Source organism: Urocitellus parryii, chromosome 10 (assembly GCF_045843805.1).
Source record: "Urocitellus parryii isolate mUroPar1 chromosome 10, mUroPar1.hap1, whole genome shotgun sequence".
Lineage (NCBI taxonomy): Eukaryota > Metazoa > Chordata > Mammalia > Rodentia > Sciuridae > Urocitellus > Urocitellus parryii.
In genome coordinates this window covers 86,828,926-86,844,100 of record NC_135540.1, presented here as the reverse complement: position 1 = coordinate 86,844,100, position 15,175 = coordinate 86,828,926, and the positions used below count along the sequence as shown (strand labels likewise).

The 15,175-nt window shown below is 33.4% G+C and overlaps 1 protein-coding gene across 1 annotated transcript; it reads left to right on the top strand.

Annotated features, from left to right (window-relative positions):
* Positions 1–14: 14 nt before the first annotated feature.
* Thap6 (THAP domain containing 6) lies at positions 15–14,850 on the top strand. Its single transcript, XM_026408466.2, has 5 exons — positions 15–115; positions 1,017–1,119; positions 2,453–2,660; positions 6,198–6,323; positions 12,591–14,850. The coding sequence occupies exons 2-5, from the start codon at positions 1,040–1,042 to the stop codon at positions 12,828–12,830; spliced, it is 654 nt and encodes a 217-aa protein (XP_026264251.2). The 5' UTR covers positions 15–115; positions 1,017–1,039; the 3' UTR covers positions 12,831–14,850.
* The last annotated feature ends 325 nt before the right edge of the window (positions 14,851–15,175 follow it).

Here is a 15,175-nt window from a genome sequence, read left to right as displayed (position 1 = left end):
CGGCCGATCACGTGACCAGGGGCAGCCGGATTTCCGGTTCCCGGGGCTATGGGGCGGAAGCGAAGGGAGACGCAATCTCCGTCTTCGACGTTAGTCGTCGTCTTCGCTGCTAACGGTAATAACTCTTAGATTGGCTCTTTTCCCTTGGCATCGCCGCCCGCCCAGATCCCGGGGCGTAGTTCGGAGCGAGGAGGACCGCAGCGGCGCAGAGACGCCTGGTGGCTCCTGAGGAAGGGACGGTCTCCGGCCGCATCGGCACCTGTGACTTGATGGCCCCTCCCTCTCTCGCTCGGGCGGCGGAGCGCCTCGAGAAAGGGGCGGAGCTCGGCCCGTGGCGGGGCCCGGAGCTCGCTGCTGATGAACTAGAGCTGCTGCTGCACCACGTTCCAGTCCCTTTTCTTGCTCTTTCATTCTTTCAAAATATGCATTAGCATTTATCATGTGCAGGTCCCCAGCCAAGACGTGAGGACAAAAAGTGAAAAAAAAAAATAGGCATGCCTACTGTTCCCTGATGGAACTGACAGCGAGTGGGGTTAAAAGACAATCAGAAAATCCCTGCAGTAAATGTAAGATTTTTCATTTGGAGAAGTACTTGTAAGGAAAAGTGTGTATTCTGAGAGATCTGATGTTAGAGGGGATCTGCCTTAATCCAAGTTTCAGGGAAGATTTCCCTGGTGAGGCAGACAGGAGCTGAAAGATGAGTAGGAGATAGTATGCCAGGAGATAGCAAAGGCTTAGGGCAGACAGCTCTGGGCCCGTAAGGAGATAGAAGGAAAATGTATATGTCTACAAAGATGAAATCATACTCTCAGGGGATACAGATAAATATGTCCTATTAATAAAATGCCAAGCCCTTAGAAAATTTTATGAGCAAAGTTGCTGGCAGGTGTTGGATAAAAATACTTCCCTTTGGCTTTCTAATATGATTTCTTGTTTCCTGGAAGGTATTGGGAAAGGTAAATATGTTCCCTTTAGCTTTGAAGTTACTAACTCTTACTATTTTAATTTTCTTTCAGTTCTGTTATGAGTTGCTAAAATCATGGTGAAATGTTGCTCAGCCATTGGATGTGCTTCTCGCTGTTTGCCAAATTCCAAGTTAAAAGGACTGACATTTCATGTGTAAGACTGCTGTAGTTAAGCCAAGTTCTTTTGACTGTATTAAAAAGTAGACTGTTCTACCTAAGGCTTCAGTTTAGAACTTTAGTTCCCAAGTTCTTTTCTTTTTCTTTTTTTTTTTTAATATTTCTTTAGTTGTTGATAGACCTTTATTTATTTATACTTGGTGCTGAGAATCCAGTGCCTCACACATGCCAGGCAAGTGCTCTACCGCTCAGCCACAGCCACAGCCACAGCCCCCAAGTTCTTTTTAAATAACCTTCTAGTTAAATTTCACACCTGTACACTTAAAAGTGTAAATTATAAGTAATTTAGTGTAAAAGTTTTAAGATAACCACCAAGGTATCAGAGACTTCAACAAATATCATCAAACTCATTTTTGCTAATGTAATTATTCTGTTTAACATTGTATTTTCTTTAAAGAAGTTTGATGTTTACATGTAGTTTACAATCTGAATGAAGAATCTTAGCTTAAATATATTCTTTTCTATTTAGAAATAGATCAGGCATAGGTTGTAAAATATAAATATGAGTTCAGAGTGAGTGTTCTTAACTGCATTCCAGAATAAACCAAGATGAGCCACATTTAGTATTTTAGCCATTCCTCTAACAGCCATAGGAGAGAAATATAGAATTTAATATTGTTCAGTTCCTAAAGGTTTATTTTGCTGCTTTTGTGCCAAGCACCATACTGTTTTTCTAGAGAAAGAACTGCTAGCTGCTTTGTTAGGTATATGGAAATAAAAAAATAAATATGTGTACCCTGCTTTATTCCAAAAAGATTTCAACCAGCTTAGAAAATTGGGAAAGACAAAATTATTGGCCTCCAATTCTCTCAAAATATTTCTGATCTACAGAACTTAGTCCTGCAGCTAGCTGTTCTCTGGATACATTCGCTAAGCATTTATGGACCTGCTCTATATTAAATTCTATACTAAGTAATTTTCTAATGCTGACAGAAGAATGAATGTAAAAGGGCCCTATTCATGAGAAATAAATTCTGGATATTACTTCAGATAGGAAAAGACCCAAGTGATATTCCTTATCATCTATAGATGAAAAAATTCTTCAGTTGCTAAATATCCATTGGAACTTTTCCTCCATATACTCTCAGAAAAATTTAAATGAAGTCCATTTGGCTACAGAATGGTTGGCAGAAAAATCTGGATATTAAAACTTAAGTTATGCAGCACGAATCATAGTTTCCTGAATATTGCAATTCTCAAGAGTAATAACAACCTAAGGAGTCAGTTTAGCCACATACATAGAAGACAGATTTAATTCAGGCATATATCAATAGTGTTTGTTTTTAAAATATTTTTGTGTTTTTTCCTAGATTCCCCACAGATGAAAACGTCAAAAGAAAATGGGTTTTAGCAATGAAAAGACTTGATGTGAATGCTGCAGGCATTTGGGAGCCTAAAAAAGGAGATGTATTATGTTCAAGACACTTTAAGAAGACAGATTTTGACAGAAGTGCTCCAAATATTAAACTAAAACCTGGAGTCATCCCTTCTATCTTTGATTCCCCATATCACTTACAGGTTTGTTTACAAGATGCTGCTTGTCATCAGTACTCACTTTCCATGGTACCTTGAAGAATTTGCACCATTCTTTGCCTACGTTTTTATTGTTTGCTTATACATTTGAAGCACATTTTGGGGGATTTTTAAATTTACAGAGGGCAGCTTTAGCTTTCACGATATATGGTAAGAATATTTTATCAGTAGCCACTCATAAATATTGGTTCATTCCTATAATGTGGTAAAGTGGACTAACTTTAGGAATTGGCATAACTCTTTGTGTCTAAAAAGCAGGGGGTTAACTTAGAAGGTTGAACAGAAATTCCAAATTAGCAGTTCTCAAGAAATCAAGAGCTAAATTACTTACAGGTCCAAAGTATACTTCCATGAGCAGCCACTACACAGAAACTTAAAGCCTGGATAGGACAAAAAAAAGAAAAAACAGGAGAGAAGGATAAGAACAGAGAAATAAAGGAGAAAGAGGTCAAGAAAAGAAAATAGAAGAATATTTTTGTCTCCCTGATTGTGCCATGGGTTAGCTGCCTCCTCCCCTCAGTATCTCTTTACATAGATACGTAAGAATGTACTTACTTCCAAAAAGTATGGACTGACTGATGGATTCAAATATGGAAAACTCAAAGAAGTATGAAAGGTATTTCCTTCCTGACAGCTAAAAATATTATCCAGACATGCACCTGCTCCCATGCAGTCTTGGTCACTCTCTAAAGCTGGTTACATTCAGTGCCTGAGTAATTAAGTACAGACTGCCTCACTTTCTTCCATGTTAGTAAATGTACAAAATCTTATGCAATTTGCTTTAAAGATTTTTCCTACCAGCAAAGTGTCAGCTATCTATTAAGTAAGATAATAAATAAGCCATAAAATGCTAACTTTCAAAGACTATTTCCTTATAATAGATTTTTCATAATAGAAATTTACGTAAAGAAGCAAAAGATTAAATAAAAAGAATAATCAGATCAGAAATAATAATGTAAACACTTGGATGTGGAGCTTTCCAGTCATTTGGATGTGTTTTGTATAAACTCATCAATGTTTATTTAGGTAATGTTATAGAATTTCAGTGTCCTTTATTTGCTTATTTTATTTTGTGTTTTTTACATTTATATAGTGTTTGCTGTTTCAGGGCACCATTCTAACCATTTTACATATATATTAACTCAGTTAGTCCTCAAAACAACCACATGAGGTAAGTGCTATTGTTATTCTCATTTTATCACTTTAGGAACCTAAGACCCAGAGAGCTGGAATACCTCCTGTAGAGTTACACGGCTATAAAACAGCAGAGACTAGATTTGAAAATATACATTTGAGTTCTGGAATTCACTCTTAACTACTGTTCTCCATGATATTAAATACTTTCCCACAACAATGGCTTTCAAACTTTAGTCTACATAAGAGTTATCCAAGGAATTTTTTTAAAATACAGACTCCTATGGCCCACTCCCAGAGAACTTAATTCAGTTTCTTTGGGTTAAAGTCCAGGCAACCGTACTTTTTAACAAGTATCCCACGTGAATGTACTGCAGATTATGATCCCATTTTAAGAGAAATCTATGTAGAATATCATTCTTTTTAATTTAAGTTACTTATATGTGTGTGTATGTATATGGAAAAATGAACACACCCTAAATGTGTAAATCACAGAGTAAATATACTCATCAAGCTCCCCTCAGACAAAATACAACACAGAAGCTTCCCTTATGGTCTTCCTGAGTCACTATCCTCTCAGAGGTAACTACTATCCTGACTTCTATCATTATTGGTTATATAAATGGAGTCCTACCTACGGGTTGTACTCTGGCTTCTTGAGCTCAGTCTTTTATGTGATTCATCTATGTTGCATGTGATATTTGTCCGTTTATTTTTGTTGTTATATAGTATTCCATTATATTAATAAACAAATTTCTCCATTCTGTTGGTAAACATTTGAATTCCTTTTTTTTTCATTTTGATGCTATTGTAAATGCAACCGTGAACATTTTTGTTCATGTCTTTTGGTGGATTTATGTACACATTTTTTATAGAATACATGTGTAGATACGTCTGTTAAAAATGAGACTTGCTGGATCCTGGGATGTGTATGTTTAATTTAAATAGATATTGCCATAGTTTTCCAAAGTGGTTTCACAAATTTACAGTATCATCATATAAAAGTTCCTTGGATTCCTCTTGCCAATATTTGGTAGTGTCAGCTTTATAGCTCATATTTAATGACCATAGAGCAGTTAATCCTGCATATAGGCACAATAGTTTATATAATCAAGCCTCACTATTGCATATAGGCTATCATGTAACAGCAAGGAAATGAATATTATTGAAGTGAAATTTTTATTCTTATCCTTATTTTATTGAACTAAATTCCTGGAAATGAAGTTGTTAAGTCAGGATTACATAGGTTTTTAAAGCTTTGCTCTTGATACATATCTACAAAGACTCACTATAAAACTTACACCAGCCTACTGGCTATGCCAGTGTGTCTACCCCCCTCAATTCTTAGTATAACTTATTTTATTAACCTTTGTGAAAATTTGATAGGGGAAAAAAATGAAATCTTAATGTTTTAATTTATCTTTGAATATTGGTAATTTCTACATTTTTTTTCATGTGTTTATTAGACATTTATATTTCTTATGAGTTACTTATCCAGGTCCCCTTGTATCTTTATCTTTTTCTAAGCTATTCTTTGAAAACATTGAGAATATTAATCCTTTAGCTGATATCTATGTTGCAGCTACCTTTGTTTATCATTAGTTCTGATTATGGCATGTGTTTATTTTGTCTTGATTTTTCAATTCAAACTTTTTTATATAGTCAGTTGAATATAATTTCTTGTGTTTTATGATTTTAGCCTCTCTATCTTAAGATGATATAAATATTCCCTACATTTTGCGGGGGGCACCATATTGTTTATTTCAACCTTCAAACAATGTAAGAGGTGACAATTTCTGATACCAAACCATGCAAGTAACAAGAACATATTCCCTACATTTTTATAGTTCCTCATGGTTTTCCTTTTTACATAAATTTTCAGTACATAGAATTTCATTGTGGTTTGTTGTATATAAAAGATATAACTTTTCTTCAGTCTAACACTCTCCTGACTAAGTGATTTCAGCACCCTTTTTGCTTTTCTTAACTGCTTGATTTTTACAATGTGATTTATAACCTTTTTGTACTTATTTAGAATGCCACTTTCATCCTAAAGGCATTTATGAACGTGATCTACTTCTAGATTTTTCTGTCTAGTTCTAAGAAAGCACACTATTTTAGCTCTTATCACTGTGTATTGTGTTTTTATTGGCTGGTAGAGCTCATTCCTTCTCATCACTCTTCATTTTTTATAACAGTTCGTTTCCAGATGAACTATCGCGTTGTTTTCAGGAAGTCCTTTTAAAGTAATCTGAGTGGAATTTATTGACTTCTAAAAGCAATTTTCCATGAAAATAAATGTATTTCTTTCACTACACAAAGTTAAGAAATAAGAATTTGAGAAAACATAGACTGTCTCAGTGATTTGTTACTAACTATTCTTAACAGGAGAAAAGAGAAAAGATTCATTGTAGAAAAAACTTCACCCTCAAAACCCTTCCAGTCACAAACCACAGTCACCAGCTTGTTGGTGCTTCCTCATGTATTGAAGAATTCCAATCCCAGTTCATTTTTGTAAGTAAAATTGCTTACTGAACTAATGTTAATACTTTCAAGATGAACGTGTCCTATCCGTTAAAATCAGACTTTTTCAGAATCTTGGCAAAAACTGGGGATTTAAGTGTTTCCGTATTTTTTAAATATGTAATATCTCCAAATAGTATTGCTTCCCAGGGCCATTGTAATTTATATGTAGACAGAGCAATATAGAAGTAGTTAATCCTTTGGTTACATAAATATGTAACCAATTCAAAGAATGCTCTCACAGGGAAATTTCTACCAAGAAAATAATTCTTAAATATATGTTTTCTGTACGGAAATATCTAATAAAAATAGCTATGTCATTAGATTTCCTTGGGGGGGTGGGAAAGCCATACACACATAAAGATTCAAGCTTACATTAATTTATTTGTTGCCTTTTTATGTTACAGTCAGATCTAGAATATAAATTTGTCTTACTGTAGCTTTATAGTAATTCTTAAAACCAGGCAATATTAGTTTTTATACTTTATTCTTTTTCAAAAGTTATTGTAGCTATCATGTATTCTTTGTAGGCATTTTTATGTGAGTTACAGAATTACTTTGTAAATTTCTACCAAAAAAAAACTGCTGGAATTTTTACTAGTTTTGTGTTGATTTTATAGATCCATTTGGGAAGAATTGACAATAATAGTCTTTCAACACGTGATCTCAGAATATCTCCATTTATTTAGGTCTCTCAGAGTTGTATTATATTTTTTAGTACATAGGTATTCCGCTTTGTCAGATGTATCCCTTAGTATTTCTTTTGGATGCTGTTAAAAGTGGCATTTTGTTTTTTGCTGCTAGAATGTGGAAATATAATTGATTTTCCTGTATTGATCTTGTATCTAGCAAACTTGCTGAACTCATTAATTATAACAGGTTTTTTGTAAAAGTTATCAGATTTTATAGAGATTAACACAGATCATCATATCTTCTGTGATTAAAGAGCATTGTAGGGGCTGGAGATGTGGCTCAGCGGTGGCGCGCTCGCCTGGCGTGCGTGCGGCCCGGGTTCGATCCTCAGCACCGCATGCCAGCAAGGATGTTGTGTCCGCCGAGAACTAAAAAAAATAAATGGATGTTAAAAATTCTCTCTCTCTCTCCCCTCTCTCACTCTCTCTTTTAAAAAAAAAAAAAAAAGAGCATTGTAATTCTTCCTTTCTAGGATGCCTTTAATTTCTTTTTCTTGCTTTATTGTACCACCTCGAACCTCTTGGGCTATGATGGATATAATTACTAAGACCTAATCTCAATGCCTTGTTCTTGATTTTAGGAAGAAGGCACTTAGTCTTTCACTGTTAAATGTGATCTAGCTATGTTTTTTATAAATGCTTTTTATTGGGTCCAGTGCCCTTTCGTTCCTAGTTTGCTAAGCAGTTTTATCAGAAATGGTTTTCAAATGTGAAACCAACCTTTTATTCATGGAATAAACCAAGTGGTGATGCATTATCCCTTTTATATATTGTTCAAGTTCAACTCAATATGTTAAATTTTTAATTTTTTTTTTTGATACATACAGGAGAGAGATATAACCTGTAGTCTTTTTTTTTTCTTCTTGTAATATATTTGTCTGGTTTCAATATTAGAATATACCTCAAAAAATGAGTTGGAAATATTGCCAGCTTTTTCAATTTGCTGGAGAATTTTGTGTACAGTGATACTATTTCTTCTGGAAATATTTGATATACTCTTCCATTGAATCTGTCTAGACTAGTGGTTATTCTTTATAAGGAAAGAAAACTTCTTTAGTAGCTGTGATTTCCAGTGAATTTATCTATTCGTCACAGTTATTCATAAACATTTACTTATTACTCCTTTTAATACCTATAAAATCTTTAGTGATGTCATATCTCTCATTTCTGATTTCTTTTGGTAATTTATTTCTGTTCTTTTATATTATTGATCAGTCTGCCTAGAGATGTAACAATTTCATTGACCTTGTCAGAGAAGTAGCTTTCATTTTCTTTCTTCCTCACTGATTTCTATTCATCTCTGTTATTTCCTCTTTTGTACTTACTTTAGTAAAATTCACATCTTTCTAGTTGAAGTAGAAGCCAAGTTCATTGTTGAGTCTTTTTTTCTTTCTAGCGTAGGTATTTCATATGATAATTTCCTGCAGTATTGCTTTAGTGGTATTGATTACTCCAAAACTATGGTGTTCCACAAATTTCTTTGTTTTTCATTGTCATTTTCAAATTATATTTTAACTTGTTATTTGAACCATGGGTTATTTAGAAATGTATTATGTATTTTACATTATTGAGAAATTTACCAGATATCATTAATTTCTAATTTAATTCTATTATGGTCAGAAGATGTACATTGTATAGGTTGAACATTTCTAAACTTATTGAGCTGTATTTTATAGCCCAGAATATGATCTGGCTTGATAAATGTTCTGTGTCCATTTGCAATGGATGTGCATTCTGCTGGTTTTACCTGGAATGTGCTATAAGTTTCAATTAGGTCAAGGTGATGGATGGTGTTGTTCAAATCTTCCTAATTCTTACTGAATTTCTGTCTGTTTTTGACATAGGGATGTTAAAATCTTCTCAGATAATTGTGGATTTATGTAATTTTCCTTAGATGTTGTCAGTGGTTTTGTATGTTATACTTTTCAGTATTGTTATCAGGTATATAAACATTTAAGATTGCTATGTTTTGATAAAGTAAGCCCTTTATATTTAAGAAATGACTTTCATTATATCTGGTAGAAGACCAGGTCTGAAATTTACCTAGATAATTTAATACCCACTGTACCTTGCCTTATTATTATTGTTCTTGTTATTTTTGAAGTGCAATATTTTTGGGCAGGATATACTTTTGAATCTTGCTCTTTTTATAAAATCCAATCTGATCTTCTCTGCCTTTTTATTTGGGTTATTTAGACCATTTTTACTAAATGTGATGGTTGATATAGTAAAGATTAAATCTGTCATTTTCTTATTTCCTATTTGTTCCTATTCCTTTTTTCTCCCGCTTTCTTCTTTTCTATCCTCTTTTGGATTAATTGAGTAATTCTTATGGTTTTATTTCATCTTCTTTTTTCACTCACAAGCTGTAATTCTTTGTTTTATTTTAGTAGTTGTTTGTAGGTTTGTAACAATACATCTTTACCTTATCACAGACTACATTCAAGTAATAGTGCATTTACATGTAAATATACATGTGTGTGGATATGTATATGCATATATATATGAATATTATTATAGTATACTTGCAGTTCTCTCACCGTCCTTTTGCTGTTGTTGTTTTTACCTATGCTATAAACTATGCACTGTATTGTTACTATTTTTGTTTGAACAATAAGATATTTTTTTAAGATATTTTTTAAAAAATAAGAAAAAAATCTTATATGTTCATGTAGTTCCCATTTTCACTGCTTTTCAATCCATCTGGTATCATTTTGCCTGAGGGACTTATTTTAACATTATTTATGATACATTTTTGCTGGTAACATTACCTCAGCATTTCTATGTCTGAAAACATCATTTTTAATCTTCATTCTTGAAAATTACTTTCACTATATATTTAATTATGGGTTGATAGTTTGGGGGTTTTTGTTTTTAGAGCTTTTAAAAATGTTATTGCATTGTATTCTCATGTGCATTGTTTCTTTTTTAATTTTAAGTTTTTGCTGGACCTTTATTTTTTAATTATTTATATGCAGTGCTGAGAATCAAATTCAGTGCCACACACATGCTAGGCAAGTGCTGTACCACTGAGCCCCAACCCCAGCTCCTCACATGCATTATTTCTAATAAAAAAAAAAGCTCCTATTATATTTTTTCCTTCCTTTTTTTTTTTTCCTCCTCCTTTTTGCCTTTTTGCTTTTCTTGGTTTAGCTTTGTCTTGGTTTGTTTCTTGTGCTTGGGTTTGTACTTATTTCTTGAGTTGTTGAAGGGTTTTGTTTTTATTTTTAATCTGAGCTCATATTTTCTATCAAATAGGAAAAATTTTGGCCAAATATTTCTTCCTATCCCAACTTTCCGTTCTTCTCCTTTGGGGGAAAAAATAGATAGACAGACAGACAGATAGATAGATAGATAGATAGATAGATAGATAGATAGATAGATAGATAGATAGGGCTGTCTGGAATTGTACTACTAGCTGTTCTTTTTTGTTTTGTTTTTTACTATTACCTCTTTCTCTCTCTCATCCATTCTCAGTAGTTCCTTTTGTTGGATCTTCACATTCACTAATCTTTTCTTCTGAAATATCTAATCTGTCACTTTCTCCAATGTATTTTTCACCCCATACATTGTAACCTTTAACCACAGATGTTCTATTTGAATCTTTTATACATCTTTCACGTCTTTACTTTTTTAATATATGTAATACAGTTTTTAAAATAACCTTAATTCCCTCCTGTGCCAATAATTAACATTTATATCAATTCTGAGGTTGATTTTCATCAATCAGTTTATCTGTTAATGTGGCTAATTTTTTTTTTTTTTTGCTTGTTTATATACTTGGTAAATTTTGTGTGCTGCATGGTGTGGATTTTAATTTTCTGAATGCCAGATATTTTTGTATTCTCTCTCCTTGAGCATTATTTTTGAATACAGTTATTTAGAAACAGTTTGGTCCTTTCAGATTTGTTTTTCTTGGCAGGATTAGAACAGTGTTAGTCTAGGACTATTCATTATCCATTACAGAGGCAAGATCCTTTCATGTACATTACTCAGTATTCCATAAATCTTAAGTTTCACATCTGGCTGCTGGTGAATAGTATCCATACCCTATGAGCTCCTTGCACTGTAATATTTTCTGATTGTTCTTTCCTCACCCTTGAGTAGTTTTCTCACATGCATGTACTTATCTTAATCAGCACAGTATTCATGGTGAAGCCTCTGAAGATCTCCAGAGATTTCTCTCTAGGAGGCATTCTCCTTTCTCGTACTTTCTTCTTAAATTTTAACCACCTTGGTATCCCTGGATATTTGACACTCTCTCCTCAACTCTGTCTGCCAATCTCTGCATGGGTTACCCCTCCTTATACCGAGACCTACAAACTCGAAAAGCAATAAGCTGGAGCAATCATGAGACTCATCTCTTTGTTTTCCTTCTGTCCACGATAGTAGGATAACTTCTTTGCCCAACATCAGTTAAACAGTTCTCTGAAGAGAACTGTCTTTCAAGTCTTTTGGCTATGCATTGTTGTTTTGGGGTAGGAATCAATCAACTCTTTTACTTCATCTCGGCTAGAAGCAAAGAACTGTTCACTAATTTTAATATTAAACATCACCTTTTCAAAATTATAGTAACTGTATAAAATATGTGTTTTTCTCAATTTTCAAATGAAAATGGGAAAAAAATATATACCCAGCACACTTAAGTATAACCATAATAAATATTGAGAGGAGTTAAATTATCTCTTTAAAATACCAAGACCAAAGTCCTTTCTAAATAACTAACACACAACTTTAGGACCTGCTCCAGTACTCTTTTCATCTTTTATAAAGTGAAAATTCATCAAAAGTAACTCAGGGCTGGGATAGCTCAGTGGTAGAGCACCTGCCTAGCATGTGTGAGGCACTTGATTCAATCCTCAGCACCACATAAAAATAAGATATTGTGTCCATCTATAACTAAAAATTTTTTTAAGAAAAATAAAGAGGATTAAATTATTTTAAAATAGTAACTCAGTTAAAAATTTAACAATTTAAATGCATATGATAGATAAAAATTAAGCTTATCATTGCCAAACTTAACGAATGAAAGCTATATAGTTGTAGTGTCATGAAGTTCATAGCAGGTATGAACCCCCAGATAAGAAATGCTTCCCATCCAAATGTTCTGTACTCATGTATATCTAACCTTAGGAAAAAGAGAAATCTAGGCACTCTGATTTTTGTTACTACCCCCATCCTCTTCCTGTATTCTTTAAGCCTTCAAGTATCACCAACTTAAAGACCTCTACACTTCATAAATGAAGAAACAACTGAAGCCTAGTAATACGCTTTTTTTTTTTTTTTTTTTTTTTGGTATTGATGATTGAACGCAGGGGTATTCAACCACTGAGCCACATCCCCAGCCCTTTTTTTATATTTTATTTAGAGACAGGGTCTTGTTGAGTTGCTAAGTGCCTCACTAAGTTGCTGAGGCTGATTTTGAACTTGCAGTCCTCCTGCCTCAGCCTCCCAAGCCACTGAGATTACAGGCATGCGCCACCATGCCCAGCACACGACGTTAGTAATAAGCTTTTATCTTACTACTTGTGTGTATGACTTAATAACTTGGTGTTTATATTTTTAGGAACATAGCTACAGTGTAATGGACAGTCCAAAGAAACTTAAGCATAAATTAGATCATGTGATCAGCGAGCTTGAGGATACCAAGGAAAGTCTACGGAATGTTTTAGACCGAGAAAAACATTTTCAAAAATCATTGAGGAAGACAATCAGGGAATTACAGGATGAATGTCTGATCAGCCAAGAAACAGCAAATAGACTGAATGCTTTCTGTTGGGAGTGTTGTCAGGAGAGCATAGAATGATACTATATTTCATGAAATAATTTCATGTTCTACCTAAAATTGACCTTGATACAACTTTCTAGAAAACAATTCTCATGTACCATCACTAAACAATATCTATCATTGACAGTACTTAGGATTCTCTGGAGCATTATGCATTATAGTTGTTTTCCAAAGACTTTTTTGAAGATGTGCAGAAATATTATAGTTATCATGTTTTTGTGTGACTTCTGACAATTATGTTTTTACAAACTTAAATTAGTGCCAAGTCAGTATTGTAAGATGTTAAAATCTGAAGAAAATTCTATAGAAATAAGAAAATGACATCAAATTAGCTACATTAAGATAAAATAACAGGAACTAGACACTTATTCAGTGGCATCAGATTTTTAGCTTCAGACAAATACCATGAATAGGTTTTATGATAAGTACATTGAAATTTTAGAAGTATTTTACTAAAAAGCAGAATTCATTTATAACACACATCCATCTTGGATCTTTTTATAAGTCTCATTTTACTGCCTATACCACTGACCCTGAGAATAGCACCTGGTAAAGATTTTCTGTATTTTAAAATTATTAAGAGCCAATTTAAGAAGACCGTTCATGAGATCTGTTTTTCAATACAGTATATCATTCCTTCTCGTGAGAGATACTTTGATGTAAACCAGAGTAGTTTGAAAACCAAAACAAAAGGGTCATAAATTTGATCTTTAGATGGTTAGTTGCTTTAACAGCTCTCAAAATTTGCTTCATGACTTACTTCATAAAGGTATATCTTCAAAATCTGAATGCCAGAATTAGCTGAATACTTATAATGCTGCTTTGTATTTTATAGAAGGTACTATTGCTGAAATTTTAAAATATAGAATAAATCATTAAAAATAATAAATGGGTCCTCCAATGGAAATAGGAACTAGAGGAGTGGATTTTTTGTTCAAAGGCTTTTATTGAGAAAAACAGGTATGTAAAATAGTTTTAGAATAGATTCTTACCAAATATACAAAAGAATAACTCTTAGCTATTTTCTGAATGATCCAAGTGTCAGGAATTTATCTTCTTTCCTAATTTCTTACTAAAACAACTGGAATTAAGAGCTGTAAGTACAGTGAATTAGGATAAAAATATTGGCCAAAAGTCACACTGTACTTTGAGGCACATATAAGTGAGCCTTAAGTTCATGCTATAGTAGTGAGCATTTGAGTATCAGTTATTTTGTTGTGTTAATAAGAAATGAACTGCATTTTGTGCTAATTTGTTCATGGTAATTTTATTTGTGTTACATTAATATCAATAAGGATGTGGTCACTTGAGGGTTTTTTTGTATTTAAGAATTTCTGTTTTAATGCATGTTATTTTTTATATAGGAGTCCAAACTTTCCCTCTAAATCAGATTTTACCCACATTTGAAAGATAAGCATAATGCTTAAGAGGAAATCACTTAGATTTCCTCTTTTTCTATCTAAAATCTTTCATTACTTCATTTATTTTAATTTAATGAGTACTCTAATGAAATGTTTGGGTAAAATCGTAGGTTTTATGGAAATACTTTGATAGAAATTGAGACTTTTTCTTTACCCTATTCCTAAACATATGAATTAAAGCAAGTGAGTGGATAATGACAAAAAGTAAAAATCGAAACACAGTATCTACAAAGTCCATTACTTTACTGGCTACTTAGATTAAGGAAGCCTGGAAGACATTTTCCCTACTTTTTAGTCAGGGCCCTTACCTCCTGCCACTCAGAACAAATACGTAAACAGTATGTACCTCAGTTCTCTGTCCCACAGATTCTAGTCCAGTTCTTCTGGGAAGAACTGTCCTGTATGTTATGAAACCACATCATCCCCCATCCAACCAAGGCTGCCCCAAGGGTTCTCATTGCTTTTTAAAGCTTGTAGTGGCCACTAAATCCCAGAGCACACCAATACTACCAGTTCAACTTCAGTACCAAATCAGAGTGAAGGACTTGATGTGGTATTTTTCTTCATATCAGGTTAAATTTCTGAAAATAGACTTTGGTTGCTATTTCTGAAATTTCTGAAAATAGACTTATGGTTACACCATAGTCTTCATTTTGAGAAAACATGAAATGTACTAAATATATATTTCATATTAATAAAAAGAAAATTCTTATAGAATAATTGAGTGAAAAATCTATTATTTATTTGAAAAATAAAATATTTTCTGTAGTAATGTGTCGTGACTTTTTTCACATCTTTCCCTCCATCAGTAACTCTAAAGATGGGTATTCCCAGTTGGATAACCCAAGTGACAGTCTTGGATCAGACCACAATAAGAACTGGCCATACAACCCCCCCCTATTTTAGACCACACTCAAAACTTACAGACTTTCATGTCATCCA